General features: G+C 37.3%; 1 protein-coding gene across 5 annotated transcripts in view; it reads left to right on the top strand.

Annotated features, from left to right (window-relative positions):
* ARNT (aryl hydrocarbon receptor nuclear translocator) overlaps nucleotides 1-20,687 on the top strand; it is a 66,809-nt gene that overhangs the window by 5,950 nt on the left and 40,172 nt on the right. For 2 of the 5 annotated variants that reach the window (XM_086392440.1, XM_086392439.1), the window contains exon 2: nucleotides 18,711-18,832. The exons of 2 other annotated variants lie outside the window; for them this stretch is intronic. In XM_086392440.1, the coding sequence (XP_086248566.1) occupies nucleotides 18,757-18,832 (76 nt within the window). In that variant the 5' untranslated portion in view covers nucleotides 18,711-18,756. Of the gene's footprint in view, nucleotides 1-12,508; nucleotides 12,653-18,710; nucleotides 18,833-20,687 lie in introns of all 5 variants that reach the window. One more of the 5 variants, XM_086392442.1, reaches the window with a different exon arrangement.

Genomic DNA, 20,687 nt, shown 5'->3' with positions numbered 1-20,687 from the left:
TTTGTAGATGAAGGTGAAATACCACATATGGCAGCCAGCAGAGCACAGTTGCTTGGATGGCGAGATGAGTGCACAGTGCTGAAAAATTTGCTGGAAAAGTTTTGCAGTTCTTAAAATCTTTTCTGTAACATCCTTTATTCATAATTGTTTTTCAGCTCTTTAAAGGACTTTAAGGTTCTTACTGGAATCTTTCTCCTGGTTCTTAATAATCCATAATTGTGCCTTTTTGATTAACTTTCTGAATTTGGCTTCAGAAACAGTGCATTGCTTGCTTTTTCTCACTGACTTCCTGCTTTGTTCCTTAGGCCTGCTCATTTTCTTTCTCTTGTTCATTATGCTTCTCCAAGTCTCACTCTTAGGACTGGAACTCTTTAGTTAATAAGCCAGTCAACTTCCTTCATTTCTGTTTGCCCATCCACCTGACTCAAATTTATTTGGTAACTACTGTATCTCCTTCCCTTCATTTATCTTTTATGTATTGAAGACTGTCCAAAATGTTTATTCCTGTCTTTTCACATAAGCTTATTTTCTGTATTTTCATCTGTCTAAAAAAAAATCTCTTTTTGAATAATCTGAGAAGTCTCTGATGCTGGGAGGGATTGGGGGCAGGAGGAAAAGGGGACGACAGAGGATGAGATGGCTGGATGGCATCACTGACTCAATGGATGTGGGTTTGGGTGAACTCTGGGAGTTGGTGATGGACAGGGAGGCCTGGCGTGCTGCGATTCATGGGGTCGCAAAGAGTCGGACACGACTGAGCAACTGAACTGAGCTGAACTAACATATTGTTTATTATATATATACAGGTATGTGGGCTTCTCTAGTGGCTCAGCAATGGCAACCCACTCCAGTACTCTTGCCTGGAAAATCCCATGGACAGAGGAGCCTGGTAGGCTGCAGTCCATGGGATCGCGAAGAGTCAGACACGACTGAGCGACTTCACTTTCACTTTTCACTTCCATGCATTGGAGAAGGAAATGGCAACCCACTCCAGTGTTCTTGCCTGGAGAATCCAGGGACGGGGGAGCCTGGTGGACTGCTGTCTATGGGGTCGCACAGAGTCGGACACAACTGAAGCCACTTAGCAGCAGCAGCAGTGGCTCAGCAGTAAAGAATCTGCCTGCAATGCAGGAGATGCTGGATACATGAGTTCAATCCCTTGCTCAGGAACATCCACTGGAGGAGGGTTTGGCAACCTACTCCAGTGTTCTTGCCTAGAGAATCCAATGGACAGAAGAGCCTGGAGGTCTACAGTCCATGGGGTCACAAAGAGTTGGACACGACTGAAGTGACCGAGCACTATACAAGTATATACCTACTCCAGTATTCTTGCCTGCAGAATTCCATGGACAGAGGAGCCTGCAAGGCTACAGTCCATGGGGTTGCAAAGAGTTGGACTTGAATGAGTGACTAACACTTTCCCAAGTTTTATATATATGTGTGTGCATGTGTGTGTGTGTGTGTGTATGTATGTTTGTATGTATATATAGATATGTAGTCACCAGTATTTCTTTAAGATTTGGTGCCCTTCCTAACTTTTCTGTATCTTTCATGACTATCACAGTTTTTCCAGTTCCCCAGGTTAAGTAACTAGAAGTGTTTGGATTCTTTTATGTTTTTATCAGATTTGTTATCACATCTTGTTTTTTTTTTCCATTAAAAAAAAGCATTTTAAGCATATAAGAATATTAAAGCATATAAAACATTTTAACTATATAAAATATATACTTAAAATAGATTTTTTTAAAATTAATTTTTATTGGGGTATAGTTGATTTACAATGTTATGTTAGTTTCTGCTGTTTACAGTAAAAGTGTATTTGTCATACACATACATATGTTCACTCTAGTTTAGAGTCTTCTCATATAGATCATTACAGAGCATTGAGTATAGTTCCCTGTGCTATACAGTAGGTACTTAATAGTTACCTGTTTTATATATGTTGTTTGTTTTAGTTGCTAGTTGTTTCCAGCTCTTTTGCGACCTGAAGGACTCTAGCCCACCAGGCTCCTCTGTCCATAGGGTTCTCCAGGCAAGAATACTCGAGTGGATTGCAATTTCCTTCTCCTGGGGAATCTTCCTGACCAGGGATTAAAGCTGCATCTCTTGTATTGGCAGGCGGATTCTTTAGCACTGAGCGACCAGGGAAGCCCCATTTATATATAGTAGTGTGTATGTGTCAATCCCAGTCTCCCAATTTATCCCTCCCCCCCTTTCCCATTTGGTAAGCATAAGTTTGTTTTTTATATCTGTGACTCTTAAATTTATCTAAACATATATATTAAAAGTTATTTTAGTTGGTTTTACATGATTTGTTATAGAAACAGCAGTACTCTACCCCCTTCTCTGGTGACATCTGTTTTTCTTTTCTTTTAACCAAACTTTTAATTTTTTTATTAAATGTCCCGGAAATAGGAGATACAAGTTGTTTTTTTTTTTATTCCATTGCTATTTTTATTTGAATTTCATTTTTTACAGATGTGATACAAGTTTTTAAACTGAAAAAGCCAGAACAATGAATGAAAACTAAGCTACTCAAGGCACATTATTACGAAATTTCAGCATCAGATACAGAGTATTTTATAAGCTCCAGAGAGGAGAAAATTGATGAGTGAAAAACAATAGCTATCAGATGGTTTTGCTTCTCTGTACAGTAGTCACACTGGAAGATAGATGACAGTGGAGTGATGCCTTCTAAATTCTGAGGGAAAATAATTTCCAAGTTAGAGTTCCATAGCTAGGCAGACTATCAGTGAAGTGGAAGAAAGATATTTTCACATACTCAAGGTCTCCTGTATACTCTTTGCCAGGAGCTTCTAGAGGGTGAGCAGCAGCAGTAGTGTTAGTCGCTTCAGTCGTGTCCGATTCTGAGATCCCACGGACTGTAGCCTGCCAGGCTCCTCTGTCCATGGGACTCTCCGGGCAAGGATACTGGAGTGGATTGCCATTCCCTTCTCCAGGGGATCTTACCAACCCAGGGGTCAAACCTGGGTCTCCTGCATTGTAGGCAGATTCTTCTACCCATTGAGCTACAGGGAAGGCCTATACCAAGAAAGAGGACACATGAAATTCAGGGAAGAAGCGGTCGATAGGGTACAGCCCTTTCACAGACACTGTTCTTAGTTTCCCTGTTTTCAGGTTGGTAACCTCACTTACAGCTTTGCCTGGTGTTCCCCGGGCCAGGGGACCTCTGGTTTAGTTTACACTCTTCGAGAGAATAAATAAATTTTTGACTGGGTTGAGGAGGGGCATTTTCCCTTTCGGAAGAAACAGGGAGAGGATCTGGAAATTGACCTGCTGCTTAAACAGTTACTGAACTAATCCTTATTTTAGCTTTCATTTGCCCTCCCCCCTACCCTCCCCCAGAAGCGCCCAGAGTCTCTAGTTCCTGAGCCTGGGGCATTCTGGTATGTAAATAGAGTTGGTTTTTTGCTTTGCTTTTTCCCTTTCTGGTTTAGAATTCGGTTCTTATGGGTCTACCAAAGGTAATGGTCCCAGTTTCCATAAATTTATTATTCTTTTCTTTCACCCATTTTTTTCCCCATTTATATGGTTTTCTATCTTGTGTAAAATTTTTTTCTCCTTTATGTAATTTGAGGTGGTGGGGGCAGAAGAGAGTAAAAGTAGGTGTATATATATTTAAAATACTGTTCTTATTCAGAAGTTACATAGTTTAAAATTTTAGAGGTTCCTGTACTTTTTCATCCTGCTATCCTAATTTAGGCCTTTTATCACCTCCTTTTTGGTTAGTCTAATTTGTTTCTCTGCTTCTATTCAAATTTTAAGTCTGTCAGATTGATCTTTTAAGTTATATTTTCTTGTCACTCAACTTAAAGGTGTGCTTTGTCTTTCAGTTGCTATTGAATCAGATTTAAGATTTCATTTTGACCTTCAGGGCCTTCTCACAGTTGGGTAGCACTTGACATGTTATATTTTCTGCCGAATACAGATTCTGTGCTTCTTTGTAGGCCTGTTTCCCTCTATCTCCTTACAGCTGTTTTCATAACCCCCCACCCCCCATTATGATTTGCTCATCTTCTTTTCTGTATATGGCATACCTTTCTCCTCTTCTTCACTTTTACTGAGGTTCAGCTTGACCTACCTTTCTGAAACTTCCTGGCTGGCTGGTCGGCAGCTTTGTTTCCTTTAGTTTTTCCTTCCTGTTGAGTACCTTCTCTGTGCTAGGGACTGTGTCAGACTTTAATTTAAACCACCTCAATTATCTTCTTTAAATTTCTCCAACTCTTAGATCCCAATTAAACCTATTATTGAAAGTATGGAATTTATTTTTTAAGGAAAAATTTTGTTTTTTCTTAGAAAAGTTACATATACTAACTTTAAAATTTATAGGGTGAAATAGAAAAAGTTAATAGCGATAATATATAAAATAAACTCAGCCTTACTAATAATAGAGAAATCCACATCAAACCAACAATGATCATCATTTTATACCTAGAAAATTAGTAAAACTTTGAAGGATTGCTGAGATCCAGTGCTTTTGGAGCTATGGATAATTTATACCATTGGTGAAGTTCTCAATTGGAATGACTGAAATGGCAACCCACTCCAGTACTCTTGCCTGGAAAATTCCATGGATGGAGGAGCCTGGTAGGCTACAGTCCATGGGGTTGCAAAGAGTTGGACACGACTGAGCAATTTCACTGGTTCAGTGGTCTTGGAGAGTAATTGGCGAAGTTTTAAATGTGCTTCTTTAGATTCAGAAAGTCATTTTCAGAAATGTTTTGTTGTAGGTAATCTTGGCATATGTGTTTAAAAATGTACAAGGATATTTGATGAAACATTATTTATGATAGTGATAGCTTGAACGTCATAAATGTGTGTGTGTGTATGTGTGTTAGTTGCTCAGTTGTGTCCGACTCTTTGCAACCCCAAGGATTGTAGCCCGCCAGGCTCTTCTGTTCATGGGATTCTCCAGGCAAGAGTACTGGAGTGGGTTGCTATTTCTTTCTCCAGTCATATATATATGTTCTGTGAAATACTGTGTAACTGTTAAAACAGAATGAACTAACAGTATTTATTGATGTGACATACCTTCTAGAATACATTGTTAATTGGAAAATAAAAGTTTCAGAATAAATATGATATGGTTCCTTTCCCTTTGTTATGTAAAAATTGCTAAGATCCTGTAATATATAGTGGAAGGATTCATAACAAAATGTTAACAGCAATTTCCCATGGCAGAAATTGGGGTATATGTACAAAAGACTTTACTTTTGACAGTTTGCTTCTGTATTGTTTGACTATTTTTGGAGACTTCTACATCTTATTTTCTGTATACCCATATTTTAATACATTACTTTTGTAATGTAAAAATTAGTGATGGCCAAATCAGTTAGCCTTTTTAGTGTTTGATGTATTTTTTACAAAGCTCCTATTTAAGGAGTACTTAGAGTATGTTAGGCACTGTTCACGTTTACTATCTAATCTTCGCAGAAGGTAGGTACTGTTACAGCTGCATTTTAAAGATAAACCCTGAGAGATTAAATAATTTGCCCAAGGTCATACATGTAGTAAGTGGTAACCCTAGGATTGGAATCTAGATTTCTGTCACTTTAGAGTTTGAGGTATGTTCTGTCAGATTTTCAGTGCATGCCACACACACAGGTACATGCACATAAATATTCTTTTTAGAAAATTGGGATCATGCATTTTCTGATTATAAAAGTAATATATGTCTAATATAAAAGATAAAACAAAATGGATATGGAGAAAATCGAATATAGAAGTCTCTAAATGCCATTCCAGAGATAACCACTGTTAATAGGTTATTGTGTAACATTTGCTCGCTCCATTCTAGCCATGAGGTCATCCACACTATTTCTAGAATTTAACAGGCATACTCTCACCTCCAGGCATCTGCACTCTGCCTAGAATGCATTTCCCCCAGATACCTGCATGGTTTATTCCCTTACCGTCTTCTGACCTTTCCTTAAATGCTGCTTTTTCAGCGAGGTCTTCCCTATCTAAAATTGCTTGAACTTTATATGCATCTGAGTTGACTCCCCTAGTTTATTTTTCTCTATATTTATCACTATATAACATACTGTTAGATCAAACCAAATGAAATTGCTGTTTATCCATTTCTTATCTATGAAATGTCAGCCCAGTTTATATTTTGTTTCTTGATTTATCTTGCTCTTCTACTAGCATGCAGAATTCATAAGAGTTAGGATTTTTGTCTCTTCTTTTTATCTCTAGGGCTTGCAACAGTGCCTGACATATAGTAGGCATGAAATAAATATTAAATGAATTCTTCCAGGCTTTTGTTATGCATATAAGCTTACTGTATATAATTTTCTGTAGCTTATGTTTCCATTTTTCCATAGTCATATATGGTGAATAGCTTTCCCTTTCAGTGATGTAGATCCACCTCAAACATTTTTTTATATATTAAAATTTTTTTATTATGGGAAAGTACATATAACATAAAATTTGCCCTTTTAACTTTAAAAAAAATTTATATAGTTGAAGTATAGTTAAATTACAATGTTGTGTTAATTACTGCTATATAGCAAAGTGACCCAGTTATACACACACACACACACACACACACATACACACATATATATTCTTTGTTTTAAAATTATTTATATATTTATTTTGGCCATGCTAGGTCTTAGTTGCAGAACATGGGATCTTTGCTCTTTAGTTGCAGCATGTGAACTCTCAGTTGCAGCACGTGGGATCTAGTTCCAGGCCAGGGATCAAACCCTGACCCCTTGCATTGAGAGCATGGGGTCTTAGCCACTGGACCACCAGGGAAGTCCCTCTTTTTTATATTCTTTTTAACTATTTTTCAGTGTATAGTTTAGTGGTATTAGTATAGTCATGTTGTTGTGTAGTCATTATCATTCTCCATCTCAAGAACTTTTTCATCTTACAAAATTAAAAACTCTAGCTATTATAACTTCCTGTTCCACAATTCCTCCAGTCCATGCCACAATTCTACACTCTATGAATCTGATTATTCTTATATAAAGCAGAATCCTGTAGTGCTTGTCTTTTTGTGAGTGATTTATTTCACTTAGCATAATAATTTCAAGATTCAACCATATTGTAGTATATTGTAGAATTTTCTTCTTTTCAAAGGCTGAATAGTATTCCATTGGCTATATAGGCTACATTTTTAAAAATCCATTCATCTTGATCAATATTGAGTTGCTTTTTCTTTTTGGCTATTGTGACTAATGCTGCTTTGAGCATTGGTGTTGTACAAGTGTCTCTTCAAGATCCTGCTTTCAATTCTTTTTTGTATACACCCAGAAGTGAAATTGTTGGATTATATAGTAATTCTGTTTTAATTTTTTGAGGCATCTCTATTTTATCCTCAATAGTGGTTGCAGGTTTTACATTCCTACAGTGTACAAGAGTTTCAATCCCGCACATCCTTGTTAACACTTATTATTTTTTTCTTTTTTATGGTGGCCATTTTAATGGGTGTGAGGTGATACCTCGTAGTTTTGGTTTGTGTTTCTCTAATGATTAGTGATGTTGGGCATCTTTTCATATGCTTATTGGCCATTTGTGTATTTCCTTTGGAGAAATGTCTGTTCACGTTCTTTGTCCATTTTTAAATTAGGCTGTACTTTTTTGTTGTTGAGTTGCAGGAGTTCTTTATGTATTCTGGATATTAATCCCATATCACATAAATGATTCACAAATGTTTCCTCTCATTCTGTGGGTTATCTTTTCACTTTGTTGATAGTGTTCTTTGATGCACAGAAGTTGCTAATTTTGATGAAGTCCAGTTTATCACTTTTTACTTTCGTTGCTTGTGCTTTTTATATATCTAAGAAATTACCAAACCCAGTATCAGGACGCTTTACCCTATGTTTTCTTGTATGAATTTCATAGTTTTAGCTTACATTTAGATCTTTGATCCACTTTGAGTTAGTTTTTGTATATGAGTAATGTAAGGAAGGATACAACTTCATTTTTTTTTTTTTTCAACTTCACTTTTTTAACATGTGGATGTCCAGTTTTCCAAGAACCATTTGTTGAAAAGATAGTCTTTCCCCACTGAATGGTCATGGGACCCTTGTTGAAAATCATTTGATCATATATGTGAGGATTTATTTTGGAGCTCTGTATTCTATTCCATTGGTCTGTATGTCTTTATATCAGTGATACACTGTTTTGATTATGATAGCTTTGTGACGTATCATCATTTTAATGGTGAGTACGAGTACTCTCTTTATCCAGTACTGAAGGCAGTTATAATCCTTGGGCTTGTAACAAAAGACGTGCAGAAAAGAGGTTTTGTGTTTTGGGTTTAGGTGCAATTTATTATCAATACAGTTTGGAGGTAGATTTTAGATCTGATCTAAGATCAGCTCCTTTTAAATGGAAGAGGAACTTAGTGTGATGTCAAGTGTGGAGGTAGATTTTAGGAATAATAAGTAAAATTTTAAAAAACGTATCCAAAGTGGTTCATATTTATACAGTGTAGGAATATGATGAATTATTGTTACCAGTATTTTTTTTTTAACATTTGAACATCTATTCAACTTACAATGCTACTTTTATCATTTCTGTTTTCCTCACTCATGTTTTCAGTGACTTAGTTTTATATTATTTCTTCTATTTCAGGAAAGGAAGCCACATTCAGAAGTGACTTTTCTATAAATCTGTGAGATTGTGTTGACTGATTGAAATATTTACTAGTTTGGGTTTTTTTTTTGTAATTTCTATCAAATGGTGATTTTAATAGAAGGTGCTTGAGTTCACTACACTAAGAATACTGCTTAACTATGCCACACTTGACATCACACTGAGTTCCTCTTCCATTTAAAAGGAGCTGATCTTAGAAAATTAAATCCAGAGTATTTTGAAAGAATCATGCATCATTATTGTGTTAGTTCCTCAGGCCTGTAGTGACGAAGTATCACAAGCGAGAGGACTTAAAACAGCAGAAATGTATTCTCTCGCATCCCTGGAGGCTCTAAGTCTGAAATGAAGGTATTGGTAGATTTGGTTTTCTCTTTTCTAGCTTCTAGACACATCATCCAGTCTCTGTATCTAAATGTCCCTCTCCTTGCTTTTGTAAAGATATCATTCATTGGATTTAGAAAACATCCTAATCCAATATGACCTCAATTTTCACTAATTATACCTTCAGAGACCCTGTTTCCAAATAAGATCACATTCTGAGTCTCTGTGGACATGCATTTTTTACATTCTTCTATTCTACATTCTCTACGACTGGTGAAATCTGTTGAAGCCCTTCAGCCTCGTTGGATCACTGTGGAAATAAACGAGAGGCACGCAAGTTGTTCAGCACAGTGCCTGATACACAGTGAGGGCTTAGGAAAAATCACTGATTATCCACGCACTGACTGTAAAGCCAGGAGTAATACTTTTACTTTGAGTCTTCAAAAGTTCTTGTCACACTTTTGTGTTGCACCCACTCCAGAATATTAGTAAAAACCTCCCCTGGTTCGGGCCAGATTGGAGCCCTTGGTGAGGAGTAGAAAGACAGGCACGTGGGAGGAAACCTTGGGGTGCTGGTGGTGCAGGGCCTAGGCCCCAGGCTCACTGTGCTGTGGCTTGCTCTCCCCATTGAACCCTTAGCGTGTTACTGCGTAAGATAACACTATACAGCGTTATGAAAAAATCAATTTTATTAAAAGTACAGTTACCAAAATAGGAGAAATTACAAGTTTGTAATGCAGTAATTAATGTTTCTTTATTAACACAATAAGGTGTAGTGACAAGTCTAATAATTGCTATATTCTCAAAATAGTATTGAATGTAACAATTCTGGATGTTTGTGTTAACTATCATGTGATATGAAAATATCTGATTTCTGTTGATGACAAAGTCACAGATAGCTGCTGAAACCACTGTGTTTTACCTTACTTTCCTGATTGAAGGAAATGCTAAATTTCAGTTAATGATTAATGAGAATAAAACTTTTCTTCGTCCAAGTTTATGAGTAGGTTTTAGCCACTGACCCACAGATCAAGAGCCCTTGCAATAATGCAGTAAATGAAGAAAACTAAATAGTGTATAAGTATATAAAACTAAATATTGAATAAGGAAAGGTAAAATAATCATTCCTTACAGATGTGATTATGTATTAAGAAAATCCAGTAAACTAAATGCTTTTAGAGAATTTAGTAAAGTTATTTGATATTTGAGTACATAAACACACTGAAGTCAGTAGCTTTCTTTTATTCTAGCAGTAACCAATTAGAGGTTGTAATGGAGAAGATTTTATTCCAAGATATAATAGTATTAAGAGCTATAAAATACTTAAAAATAAGACTTATGTGAGGAAAACTGTAAAATTTTATCAAAGAGCATTAGGAAATGTCTGAATAAATGTAAGACGTACCATATTCCTGGATGATGAAATGCAGTACCATACTACTGTTCCTTCAAAGTTCTTATATAAATTTAATGTAATTTAGTTAACCTTAAGAGTTTTTTGTTATTAGAACTTTACTTAAATTTTAAATTTCAAAAGGAAGATGAAGTATATGACATTAAAATGTTTTAAAAAGTTTTAAACTTTTTTTGAGGTGATTTTAGATTCATATTCAGTTTTGAGAAATAATAAGAGATCCCCTACCCTTAACCCAGTTTCCCCCAGTGGTTGTATCTTGCAAAACTATAGTATAATATCATGAACAGGATATTTACATTGGTAGTCAAGGTACAGAGTATTTCTGTCATCATAAGGGTCCCTTGTGGTGCCCTTTTAAAGCAACATCCGCTTTCCTCGTACTTCACCCTCTCCTTAATCCCCAGCAGCTACTAACCTGTTTTCTATTTCTGTAACTTTGCTATTTCAAGAATGTTCTATAAATGGAATTGTACAGTATGTACAATTTCTCTGGTCTTTGAGTATTACAAATAAAAGTATATAAACATTTGGGTACAGATTTTTCTGTAAATATAAGTCTTCACTTTTCTGGGATAAATACCTGCAAGTGCAGTGCTGGAATTTATGTTGATTGCATGTTTAGTTTCTAAAGAAACTACCAAACTATTTCCCAGAGTGGCTATACTATATTATATTCTTACCAGCAGTATATAGTGATCTTTTTTTGTATTTTTCCTGTTTTTTATTAGTACTATTTGTAGCCATTTTAATAGATATGTTGTACATCTCATTGTGGCTTTAGTTTGCATTTCCCTCATGTCTAATGACATTCCATACACTTATTTACCATTTGTGCATCACTGATGCAATGGACATGAACTTGGACAAACTTTGGGAGATGGTGAGGGACAGGGAGGCCTGGTGTGCTACAGTCCATGGGGTTGCAAATTTGGACACGACTGGGCGACTGAACAACAATCTTTGGTAAAATGTGTGTTTAAGACTTTTGCTTTATTACTGTTGAGTTTTGAGAGTTCTTTTTATATTCTAGTTACAAGTCCTTTGTTGCACTGTTTTCTCCCACTGTGTAACTTGTCTTTTGATCCTCTGACAGTCTTCCCAGAGCAAAAGTTCTTAATTTCAGTGATGTCCAGTTAATCAGTTTTTCATTTCCTGGATCATGTTTTTGGTACCTAGTCTAAGAAAGAACTCTTTGTCTAGTCCCTAGATCCTGTATATTTTCTCTGAAAGTTACATAGTTTTACATTATACATGTAAGTCCATGATTCATTTTGATTAAATTTTGTAATGAGGGGTCAAGGTTTGTTTTTTTTTTTCCCTAAGGATGTCTAGTTGGTCTAGCACTATTTGTTGAAGAGACTATCTTTCCTCCTTTGAATTGCTTTTGCACTTTTGTCAAAATCATTTGGGCATATTTGTGTGAGTGTTTCTGGGTTCCATTGACCTAAGTGTCTGTGACTGTGCTAGGGTTGCACAGTCTTAATTACTGTAGCTATATTAGAGGTCTTGAACTCAAGTAGACTCTTTTCTCCCACTTTGTTTTAGCTATTATAGTTTTTTACCTTCCCATATACATTTTAGAATGGTCATGTTTATGTCTTCAAAAATATCTTGTTAGTATTTAGATAAGAATTGCATTAAACTTGTGTATCAGTTTGAAGAGAATTTACATCTTTTGTTGAGTCTTCCAGTCCATGAATGTGATGTCTCTCCATTTGTTTAGAGCTTTGATTTCTTTCATCAGCATCAGCATACAAATCCTGTGCATTTGTTAAATTCGCATTTAATTATTTTTTGAAAGGGTTATGAATGGTTTTGTGCTTTAAAATTTTTATGTCCATGTATTAATTGCTGGCATATAGAAACACAGTTGAGTTTTGTGTGCTTATCTTGTATACTGCAGCTTTGCTGAATTTACTTGTTTGTTCTAAGAGGTTTTTTTTTGTTTTGGTAGGTTCCTTAGAATTTTCTACAAAGATAATCATGTAATCTGCAAATGGGGGTAGTTTTTTTTTTTTTTTTTCTTTTTCATCTATAGGCCTTTTATTTCCTATTCTTGCATTTTTTGCACTGGCTAGAACTTCCCATACTGTGTTTAAATAAGTGATGAGAGTGAACATTTTTTTTCCTCGTTCCCAGATCTTATGGAGAAAGCATCGTCTTTCACTGTTAAGTAAAAGTGGCAACCTGCTCCAATACTCCAATACTCTGGAAAATTCCATGGACAGAGGAGCCTGGCGGGCTACAGTCCATGGGGTTGTAGAGTTGGACATGACTGAGCAAGTGAGCGCATTCACACACCCACACTCACACCCCCACACAGTGGTAGTTTTTCTCTTTTCCCTTTTTGTAGATACTTTTGTCAAGGTGAAGACATTTCACTTTAATTTTTCTGTTTTTGTCAGAATGGGTGTTGAATTTTAGGAAATACTCTTTTTTTTTAATACCCCATGGGTTTTATTTTATTTTTTTTTCACTTTTTAAATTCTTTTTTTACCCCTCCCTGTTGCACTTCCCTCTCACCCTACAGCAAATACTTTTTATACATAGGCTGATATGATCATTATTTTTCTTCTTAGCCTAGTAATGTGTTGATTGATTTTAAATGTTTAACCAGTTTGCTTTTCTTGAGTAAATCACATATGGTTACACTGTAAAATTCTTTTGCCTATTGCCAAATTCTGTTTGCTAAATTCTATTTGCTAATATTTTGTTAAGAATTTTTGCATCTGTTTTCCTAAGGAATATTGATCTTGGGTTTTTGTTTTGTTTTTCTACTGTCTTTGTTTGGTTTTTGTATCAGATTTATAGCTTCATAAGATCAATTTGTAAGTGTTCCCTTCCTCAACTAGTTTCTGGAGGAGATTATGTAAAATTGCTGTTCATTCTTTAAATGTTCAGTAAAATTCTCCAGTGAAATCATCTAGACCTAGAATTTTTTTTAAGAGCTCTTGAAATATGAATTCAGTTTCCTAGTAATTATGGGACCATTCATGTCACCTGTTTTGTGTTTGGTTAGTTGTTTTAGTTTGTGTTTTTGTTTCTTTTAAAATTGAATGTTTTTATTTGTTTGGCTTTGTTGGGCCTTTGTGGCTGCATATGGGCTTTCTCTACTTTCTCTAGGACACAGGGGCTCTAGAGCACAGGCTCAGTAGTTGTGGCACAAGGGCTTAGTTGCCCCATGAAGTGGAGTCTTCCCAATCGAACGCACATCCCCTGCGTTAGCAGGTGGATTCTTTACCACTGGACCACCAGGAAAGTTCAGTTTGTGTTTTTTAAGGAATTGGTCCTTTTGATCTAAGTTGTCAGATTTATTTAAGTTAGTGTTCTCAGTTGTCTCTTCGATTTCTTTGGGGTCTGTCATGATAATTCCTGTTTTTTCCCCTGATTTTGGTAGTTTGTGTGTTTTTGGTCTGGTTTGTCAATGTTATTGATCGATTTAAAGAACTCTTTGTTTTATTTTTAAATTGTTATTCTGTTTTACAGTTTATTATTTTATGTCTTTCATTATTGCTTTTTGCTTGTTTTGGGTTTATTTTGTTCTTTCTTTTTCCCCAAAGACAGTAATTTTAATTCAGCTTCAGAAAAAGCTGTCACAGGAATTTGGATTAGAAAACATGACAATAAGAGATTTGGTTTTTCTGGAAACACAAGGAAGAGAAATAACCCTTAATAGGTTCAATGATAATTTTCTGGATCTTCCTCTTGCATCAAAAGCTATACATCTCCCCAAAGCACCTGCTCCAAGAGTTAGTTTACTCTTTTTATCTCTGTCTAGCTGGGACAGGCTACTTCCCTTTCACCTCCACCCCCTTTCAGTCAGAATGTGTGAATGCTAAAGACCTTGAGCGCTGACCAGTGAAAGAACTGTCTTTTAAGCCAGCAACCCACAGGCCAAAGCCCCACTCCCAGTCCCTACAGCAGAGGCCACAAAGCTGACATTTTTTCTACTGTCTCAGTGAAAGTCGCTCAGTTGTGTCCGACTCTTTGCCACCCCACGGACTATACAGTCCATGGACTTCTCCAAGCCAGAATACTGGAGTGAGTAGCCTTTCCCTTCTCCAGGGGATCATCCCAACCCAGGGATTGAACCCAGGTCTCCCGCGTTGCAGGTGGATTCTTTACCAGCTGAGTCACAAGGGAAGCCCTCCACTGTCTCAGGAAGAAGCCAAAAGCTGACCCTCATCATAAATCAAGACCTAACATGAAGAGAGAATGAAGGCTCCCAGGTCCAGAGTAGGCTGCAAGCTGGGGGCAAGAAAAGGGAACTTTTGCAGTCATTCCTTCTTTAGAAATAAGGGGAAAACTGGACCCTTTCCATTATTGTGGTTCTATAAGGCACTCTACTGCTAAGCTTCAAGAGGATCTGCAAGCACAAACCTTTTCCTAGGTCCCACGTAAAGTATCGGATCCCATTCCAGGTGTGATACAGGAGAGGGAAGACGAGTGCAAATTTGGCTGTGTGATCCGTGCTGGTCCCAAACACAGGGACTTCACAAGTTCCAAATGAGAATCAAAGCTCACAGGGACCAAGAGGCCAGCAGCCCAGAGAGATCCCTATACTCGAGGCAATACCAGTGCCACGGTGGCACATGGACGTCACCATGGAAAGAGACCAGTTGTAGATACTGATACGGGGAGACAAAGGACTATTTGAAATAGTATTTTTTTCCAGAACCTCTCAATCTCTTCACTGGCTGTGGTTCCCAAAGGAACAACATTTCTGGTACTGGACTGAGGACTGAGGTGGGCGTGGAGGCAATGATGGCCAACATGTCTCAACAAGAGCTCAATCGTCTTGGGATCTGGCCTGGATGGAAGTGACCTGTTTTTTCCCTATTAGTTTAGATGATTTATTTGACTTTTCCTCTTTTCTTACATAGCATTTTAGTGCTATAAGATTTCCTCTGACTGTATATCTTTTGGTGTGTTCCACAAATTTTACCATCTTGTAATTTCAATTTTAGTTTGCTGTACTTTTTATCCACTTTGAGACCTCTTCTTAAGTTATTGAGAAATGTGTTATTTAGTGTCCAGGCGAATGGAGATTTTCCTATTATCTTTCTGTTAACTAATTTCTAGTTTGATTCCATTGTGGGTGGAGAATCCAATCTATGATTTCAGTTCTTTTAAATTTATTGAGGTTTCCTTAATGGCACAGCATATGGTCTGTCTTGGGTATCTGTTCTGGAACACTTGAATGTATATCTGTTGCTGTCGGGTGTGGTATTTTTATAAATGTTGACTTGCTGTTGTTCAGTCACCAAGTTGTGTCTGATTCTTTGTGACCCCATGTACTGCAGCACGCTGGCCTCCCTGTCTTTCACCATCTCCTGGAGTTTGCTCAGACTCATGTCCTTTGAGTCAGTGATGCTATCCAACCATCTCATCCTCTGTTGTCCCCTTCTCCTGCCCTCAGTTTTTCCCAGCATCAGGGTCTTTTCCAGTGAGTCGGCTTTTCGCATCAGGTGGCCAAAGTATTGGAGCTTCAGCTCCAGCATCAGTCCTTCCAGTGAATATTCAGGGTTGATTTCCTTTAGGATTGATTGGTTTGATCTCCTTACAGTCTGAGGGACCCTGAAGAATCTTCTCCATTACTATAATAGAAAGTATCAATTCTTTGGTGCTCAGCCTTCATTATGGTCCATGTCTCACATTTGTATGTGACCACTGGAAAAAAACATAGCTTTGGCTGTATGGACCTTTGTAGGCAAAGTGATGTCTCTGCTTTTTAATGTGTTATCTAGGTTTATCATGGCTTACCTTCCAAGGAACAAGCATCTTTTAATTTCATGGTTGCAGTCACTGTCTACTGCAAGTTTGGAGCCCAAGAAAATAAAATGTCAGTGTTTCCACTTTTTCTCCTTTTATTTGCCATGAAGTGATGGGACTGGATCCCATGATCTTTGTTTTCTGAATGTTGAGTTTTAACCCACTTTTTCACTCTCCTCTTTCACCCTCATCAAGAGACTCTTTAGTTCCTCTTTGCTTTCTGCTGTTAGAGTGATATCATCTGCATATCTGAGGTTGTTGATATTTCTCCCTGCAATCTTTATTCCAGCTTTTGATTCATCCAGCCTGGCATTTTGCATGATGTACTCTGCATATAAGTTAAATAAGCAGGATGACAATATACATACAGCCTTGATGTACTCCTGTCCCAATTTTGAACCAGTCCGTTGTTCCATGTCTCATTCTTACTGTTGCTTCTTGCATACGGGTTTCTCAAGAGACAGGTAAGGTGATCTGGTATTCCCATCTCTTGAAGAATTTTCCACAGATTGTTGTCAAAGGCTACACAGTCAAAGGCTTTAACGTAGTCAATGAAGCAGAAGTAGATGTTTCTCTGTGATTCCCTTGGTTTCTCTAAGATCCAGCAGATGTTGGCAATTTGATCTCTGGTTCCTCTACCTTTTCTAAACCTGGCTGGTACATCTGGAAATTCTTGGTTTTTGTACTGCTGAAGCCTAGCTTGAAGGATTTCAAGGCTTCATCTTCCGATGTCATATCTTTTTGCCTTTTCGTGCTGTTCATGGGGTTCTCAAGGCAATAATACTGGAGTGGTTTGCCATTCCCTCCTCCTGTGGACCACATTTTGTCAGAACTCTCCACTGTGACCCGTTCATCTTGGCTGGCCCTGATGGCGTGGCTTGTATAGCTTCATACACAAGCCCCTTCATCATGACAAGCTGTGACCCATGAAGCGGAAATGTTGATTAGACCCTGTTGATTGAGGTGTCACTGAGGTTTTCTGTACCTTTGCTGATTTTCTTTCTAATTGTTCTGTGCATTGTTGAGAGAGGGATGTTGAAGTCTCTCAGCTATAACTTTTCTCCTTTCTGTTCTGGCAGTTTTTGTTTAACATATTTTGCAGCTTTGTCGTACATGTACACCAAATGTTTCCTTGCTGGATTGAATCTTTATTACAGAATGTTCTGCTTTGTCTCTGGTAATTTTATTTGCTTTGGAGTTTACCTTTTTGTGTTGTTCAGTCACCAAGTTGTGTCTGACTCTTTGAGAACCATGGACTGCAGCATGCCAGGCCTCTCTGTCCCTCATCATCTTCCAGAGTTTACCTTATCTGTTATTAATAATATAGACACTTCTACTTTTCTTTGATTAATATTTTACAAGATGTATCTTTTCCATTATTTTACTTTCGCCCCACCCCAACTGTTATATTTTAAGTGAGTTTCTTGTAGACAGCATATAGTTGTCATGTTTTTTAAGTTGCTCTGCCAATCTCTGTCTGTTAATTGGTGTATTTAGACCATTTACATTTAATAAAATTATTGATGTGTTAGTGCTTAAGTCTGCCATTTTATTTTTTGTTTTCTGTTCGTTTTGATTTTTGTTTCTCTGTTTTCTTTTTCCTGGTTATTTGAACATTTTTAAAACTTCTAAAGAGTTGGACATGACTGAGCAACTGAACAATAACAACAAATAATGTTTATTAGTGTATCTTCTTGAATAGCTTTTCCGGTAATTGCTATAGTGGGCCTTATGTTGTATATACATATACATAATTCAGCACAGCCTGTTGATGTCATTTTACCAGTTTGAGTAAAGTGTTGAAATCTTACCTCCCTTTACATTCTTTTATCCTCTCCATTTATAATTTGCCTTAAATTTCTGTATTTACATTTAGAAGCATCAGTGTTGTCATTTTTGCTTCAACCATTATATATAATTTAGAAACTTCAAAAGGAGAAGCACAACCTATTGATTTTTATTAATACAGTGTTTTTTCCTTCTTTCTTGGTGTTCTAAAATTTCTTCTCTTTAACATCCTTTCTTTTCAGAGAACTTTGTTTAGCTATTCTTTAGCATAGGGCTGCTGATGACAGATCCTCCTTAGTTCTCCATCATCAGAGAATATGTTTATTTTCTGCTCATTTTTGAATGATGTTTTCACTGGGTAAAGGATTCTGGGTTGGTAGTTTCTTTCTTTCAGAACTTAAAAAATTATTGCCACTTTCTTTTGGCCTCCATGGTTTCTGATGAAAATCTGCTATCTGAATTATTTTTCCTCTTTTAAGTGTCATTTTTCTCTAGCTTCTTTCAAAACTTTGTCTTTAATTTTTTTATGTTTCATTGTGATGTGTGTTGAAATGAGTTTCTTTAGGTTTATCCTTTAAGGGTTGCTCACCTTCTTGAATCCATAGGTTACAACTGTCACCAAATTTGGGAAGTTAGATGTTATTTTTCAGCTTTGCCTTCTTTCTCCCCTCCAGGACTCAAATGACACAAATACTAGCTCTTTTGTTAGTTACGCAAGTCCCTGAGCATCTCTTGTTTTTTTTTTCTATTCATTTTATTTCCCTGTCTGTTTTCTCTTCAGTCAGTCAGTTCAGTTGCTCAGTCGTGTCCGACTCTTTGCGACCCCCATGGACTGCAGCACTCCAGGCTTCTCTGTCCATCACCAACTCCCGGAGCCTGCTCAAACTCATGTCCATCGAGTCGGTAATGCCATCCAGCCATCTCATCCTCTTTTGTCCCCTTCTCCTCCTGCCTTCAGTCTTTCCCAGCATCAGGGTCTTTTCCAGTGAGTCAGTTCTTTGCATCAGGTGGCCAAAGTATTGGAGCTTCAGCTTTAGCATAAGTCCTTCCAATGAATATTCAGGACTGATTTCCTTTAGGATTGACTGGTTTGATCTCCTTGAAGTCCAAGGGACTCTCAAGAGTCTTCTCCAACACCATAGTTCAAAAGCATCAATTCTTTGGCACTCAGCTTTCTTTATGGCCCAACTCTCACATCCATACATGACTACTGTTAAAACCATAGCTTTGACTAGATGAACCTTTGTCAGCAAAGTAATGTCTCTCTACCTTTCAGTATGCTGTCTAGGTTTGTCATAGCTTTTCTTCCAAGGAGCAAGCATCTTTTGATTTCATGGCTGCAGTCACCATCTGCAGTGATTTTGGAGCCCAAGGAAATAAAGCCTGTCACTGTTTCCATTGTTTCCCCATCTATTTGCCATGAAGTGATGGGACTGGATTACAGATGTTTTCTCTTGGGATTAGGTGATTTATAGTGTTCTTTCATTTCATAGATTCTTTCCTTTGTTCCTTCCTTTCTGCTGTTGAGCCTATCCACTTAACTTTTAATTTCAATTCATATTTTCAGTTCTAAAATTTCTATTCAATTCTTCTTTATATTTCCTACATATTTGCTGAGACTATTTTTGCTGAGGCTATTTTTTCATTTGTTTCAACTGTGACAGTAATTGCTTGTTGAAGCATTTTTACCATCCCTGGGTCAGGAAGATCCTCTGGAGAAGAGAATGGCAATCCACTCCAGTATTCTTGCCTGGAGAATCCCATGGACAGAGGAACCTGGCAGGCTATAGTCCATGGGGTCACAAAGACTCAGACATGACTCAGTGTTTATTATTATTTTTACCATACTCACTTTTAAAGTCTTTATCAGATAATTCTAACATCTGTGTCATTTCATTGTTAGTATCTATTGATTGTTACTTTTCTCGAATTTAAAATCTTCCTGATTCTTAGCATGATGAGTGATTTTTTAAAAAAATTTGAAGCCTGAACATTTTTGTATTCTGTGATATTGGCCTTTATTTAAACCTATTTTATCTAGCTTTCACGATACCACTTTAGAAGAGTGCTATCAATAATGGCGCTACCTTGTTATTACTCGGTAGAGATAGAATTCCAGGTTCCCCACTAAGCCTATTTTGACACTTGAGGTAGGACTTCTTACTGCTGGATTTGGATGGGAGTTACATTTCCCCACATGGTCTCCACTGACACTTGGGAGGGACAGGTCCTCATTTCTGACCACTGGAAATGAAAATTGCAAGACCCTACTTGGCCTTCTCTGACACCATCCCAGGAGGGCTTTTGAGGTACTTTGTTACAGCCTTGCAAGGACAGATGTTTAGGTTCCCCACTCAGCCTTTGCTGACAGAGTAAAGGTTGGGTCACAGTTTTCCTCTGGTGTTTGGCTGAAGTAGAGTAGTAGTTGTTTAAGGATTCTCTGTCCTGATAACCTCTTCTCTTTCCTGGTCCTTTGTCTAGAGAGACTAAGCCTTTAGGAAAGGGAAACCCAGCAGAACTCATCCCCATAAATTCTTCAGATCCTGAAGTCTTTAGCTGGTCCGCCTTCTTCTGTCTACCTTTCAGAATGTTCTTATGTTTGTTTTATGTATGATGTCTAGAACTTTTAGTTGTGCTTAGCAGGAGGAATAGGGAAAAGTACATCTATTCCATTGTCCTGGAAGCAGAAGTAGTGTATGCCATTTAATAAGAACATTTTGTAGAATAAATTAATGGAGAATGGAGGACTTTCCTATTT

This window comes from Bos grunniens, chromosome 3 (genome assembly GCF_055505025.1).
Source record: "Bos grunniens cultivar Pamir isolate PY7600 chromosome 3, Bosgru_T2T1.0, whole genome shotgun sequence".
NCBI lineage: Eukaryota > Metazoa > Chordata > Mammalia > Artiodactyla > Bovidae > Bos > Bos grunniens.
The sequence above is the reverse complement of the archived record's forward strand: the minus strand, read 5'-3'. Positions and strand labels throughout refer to the sequence as shown.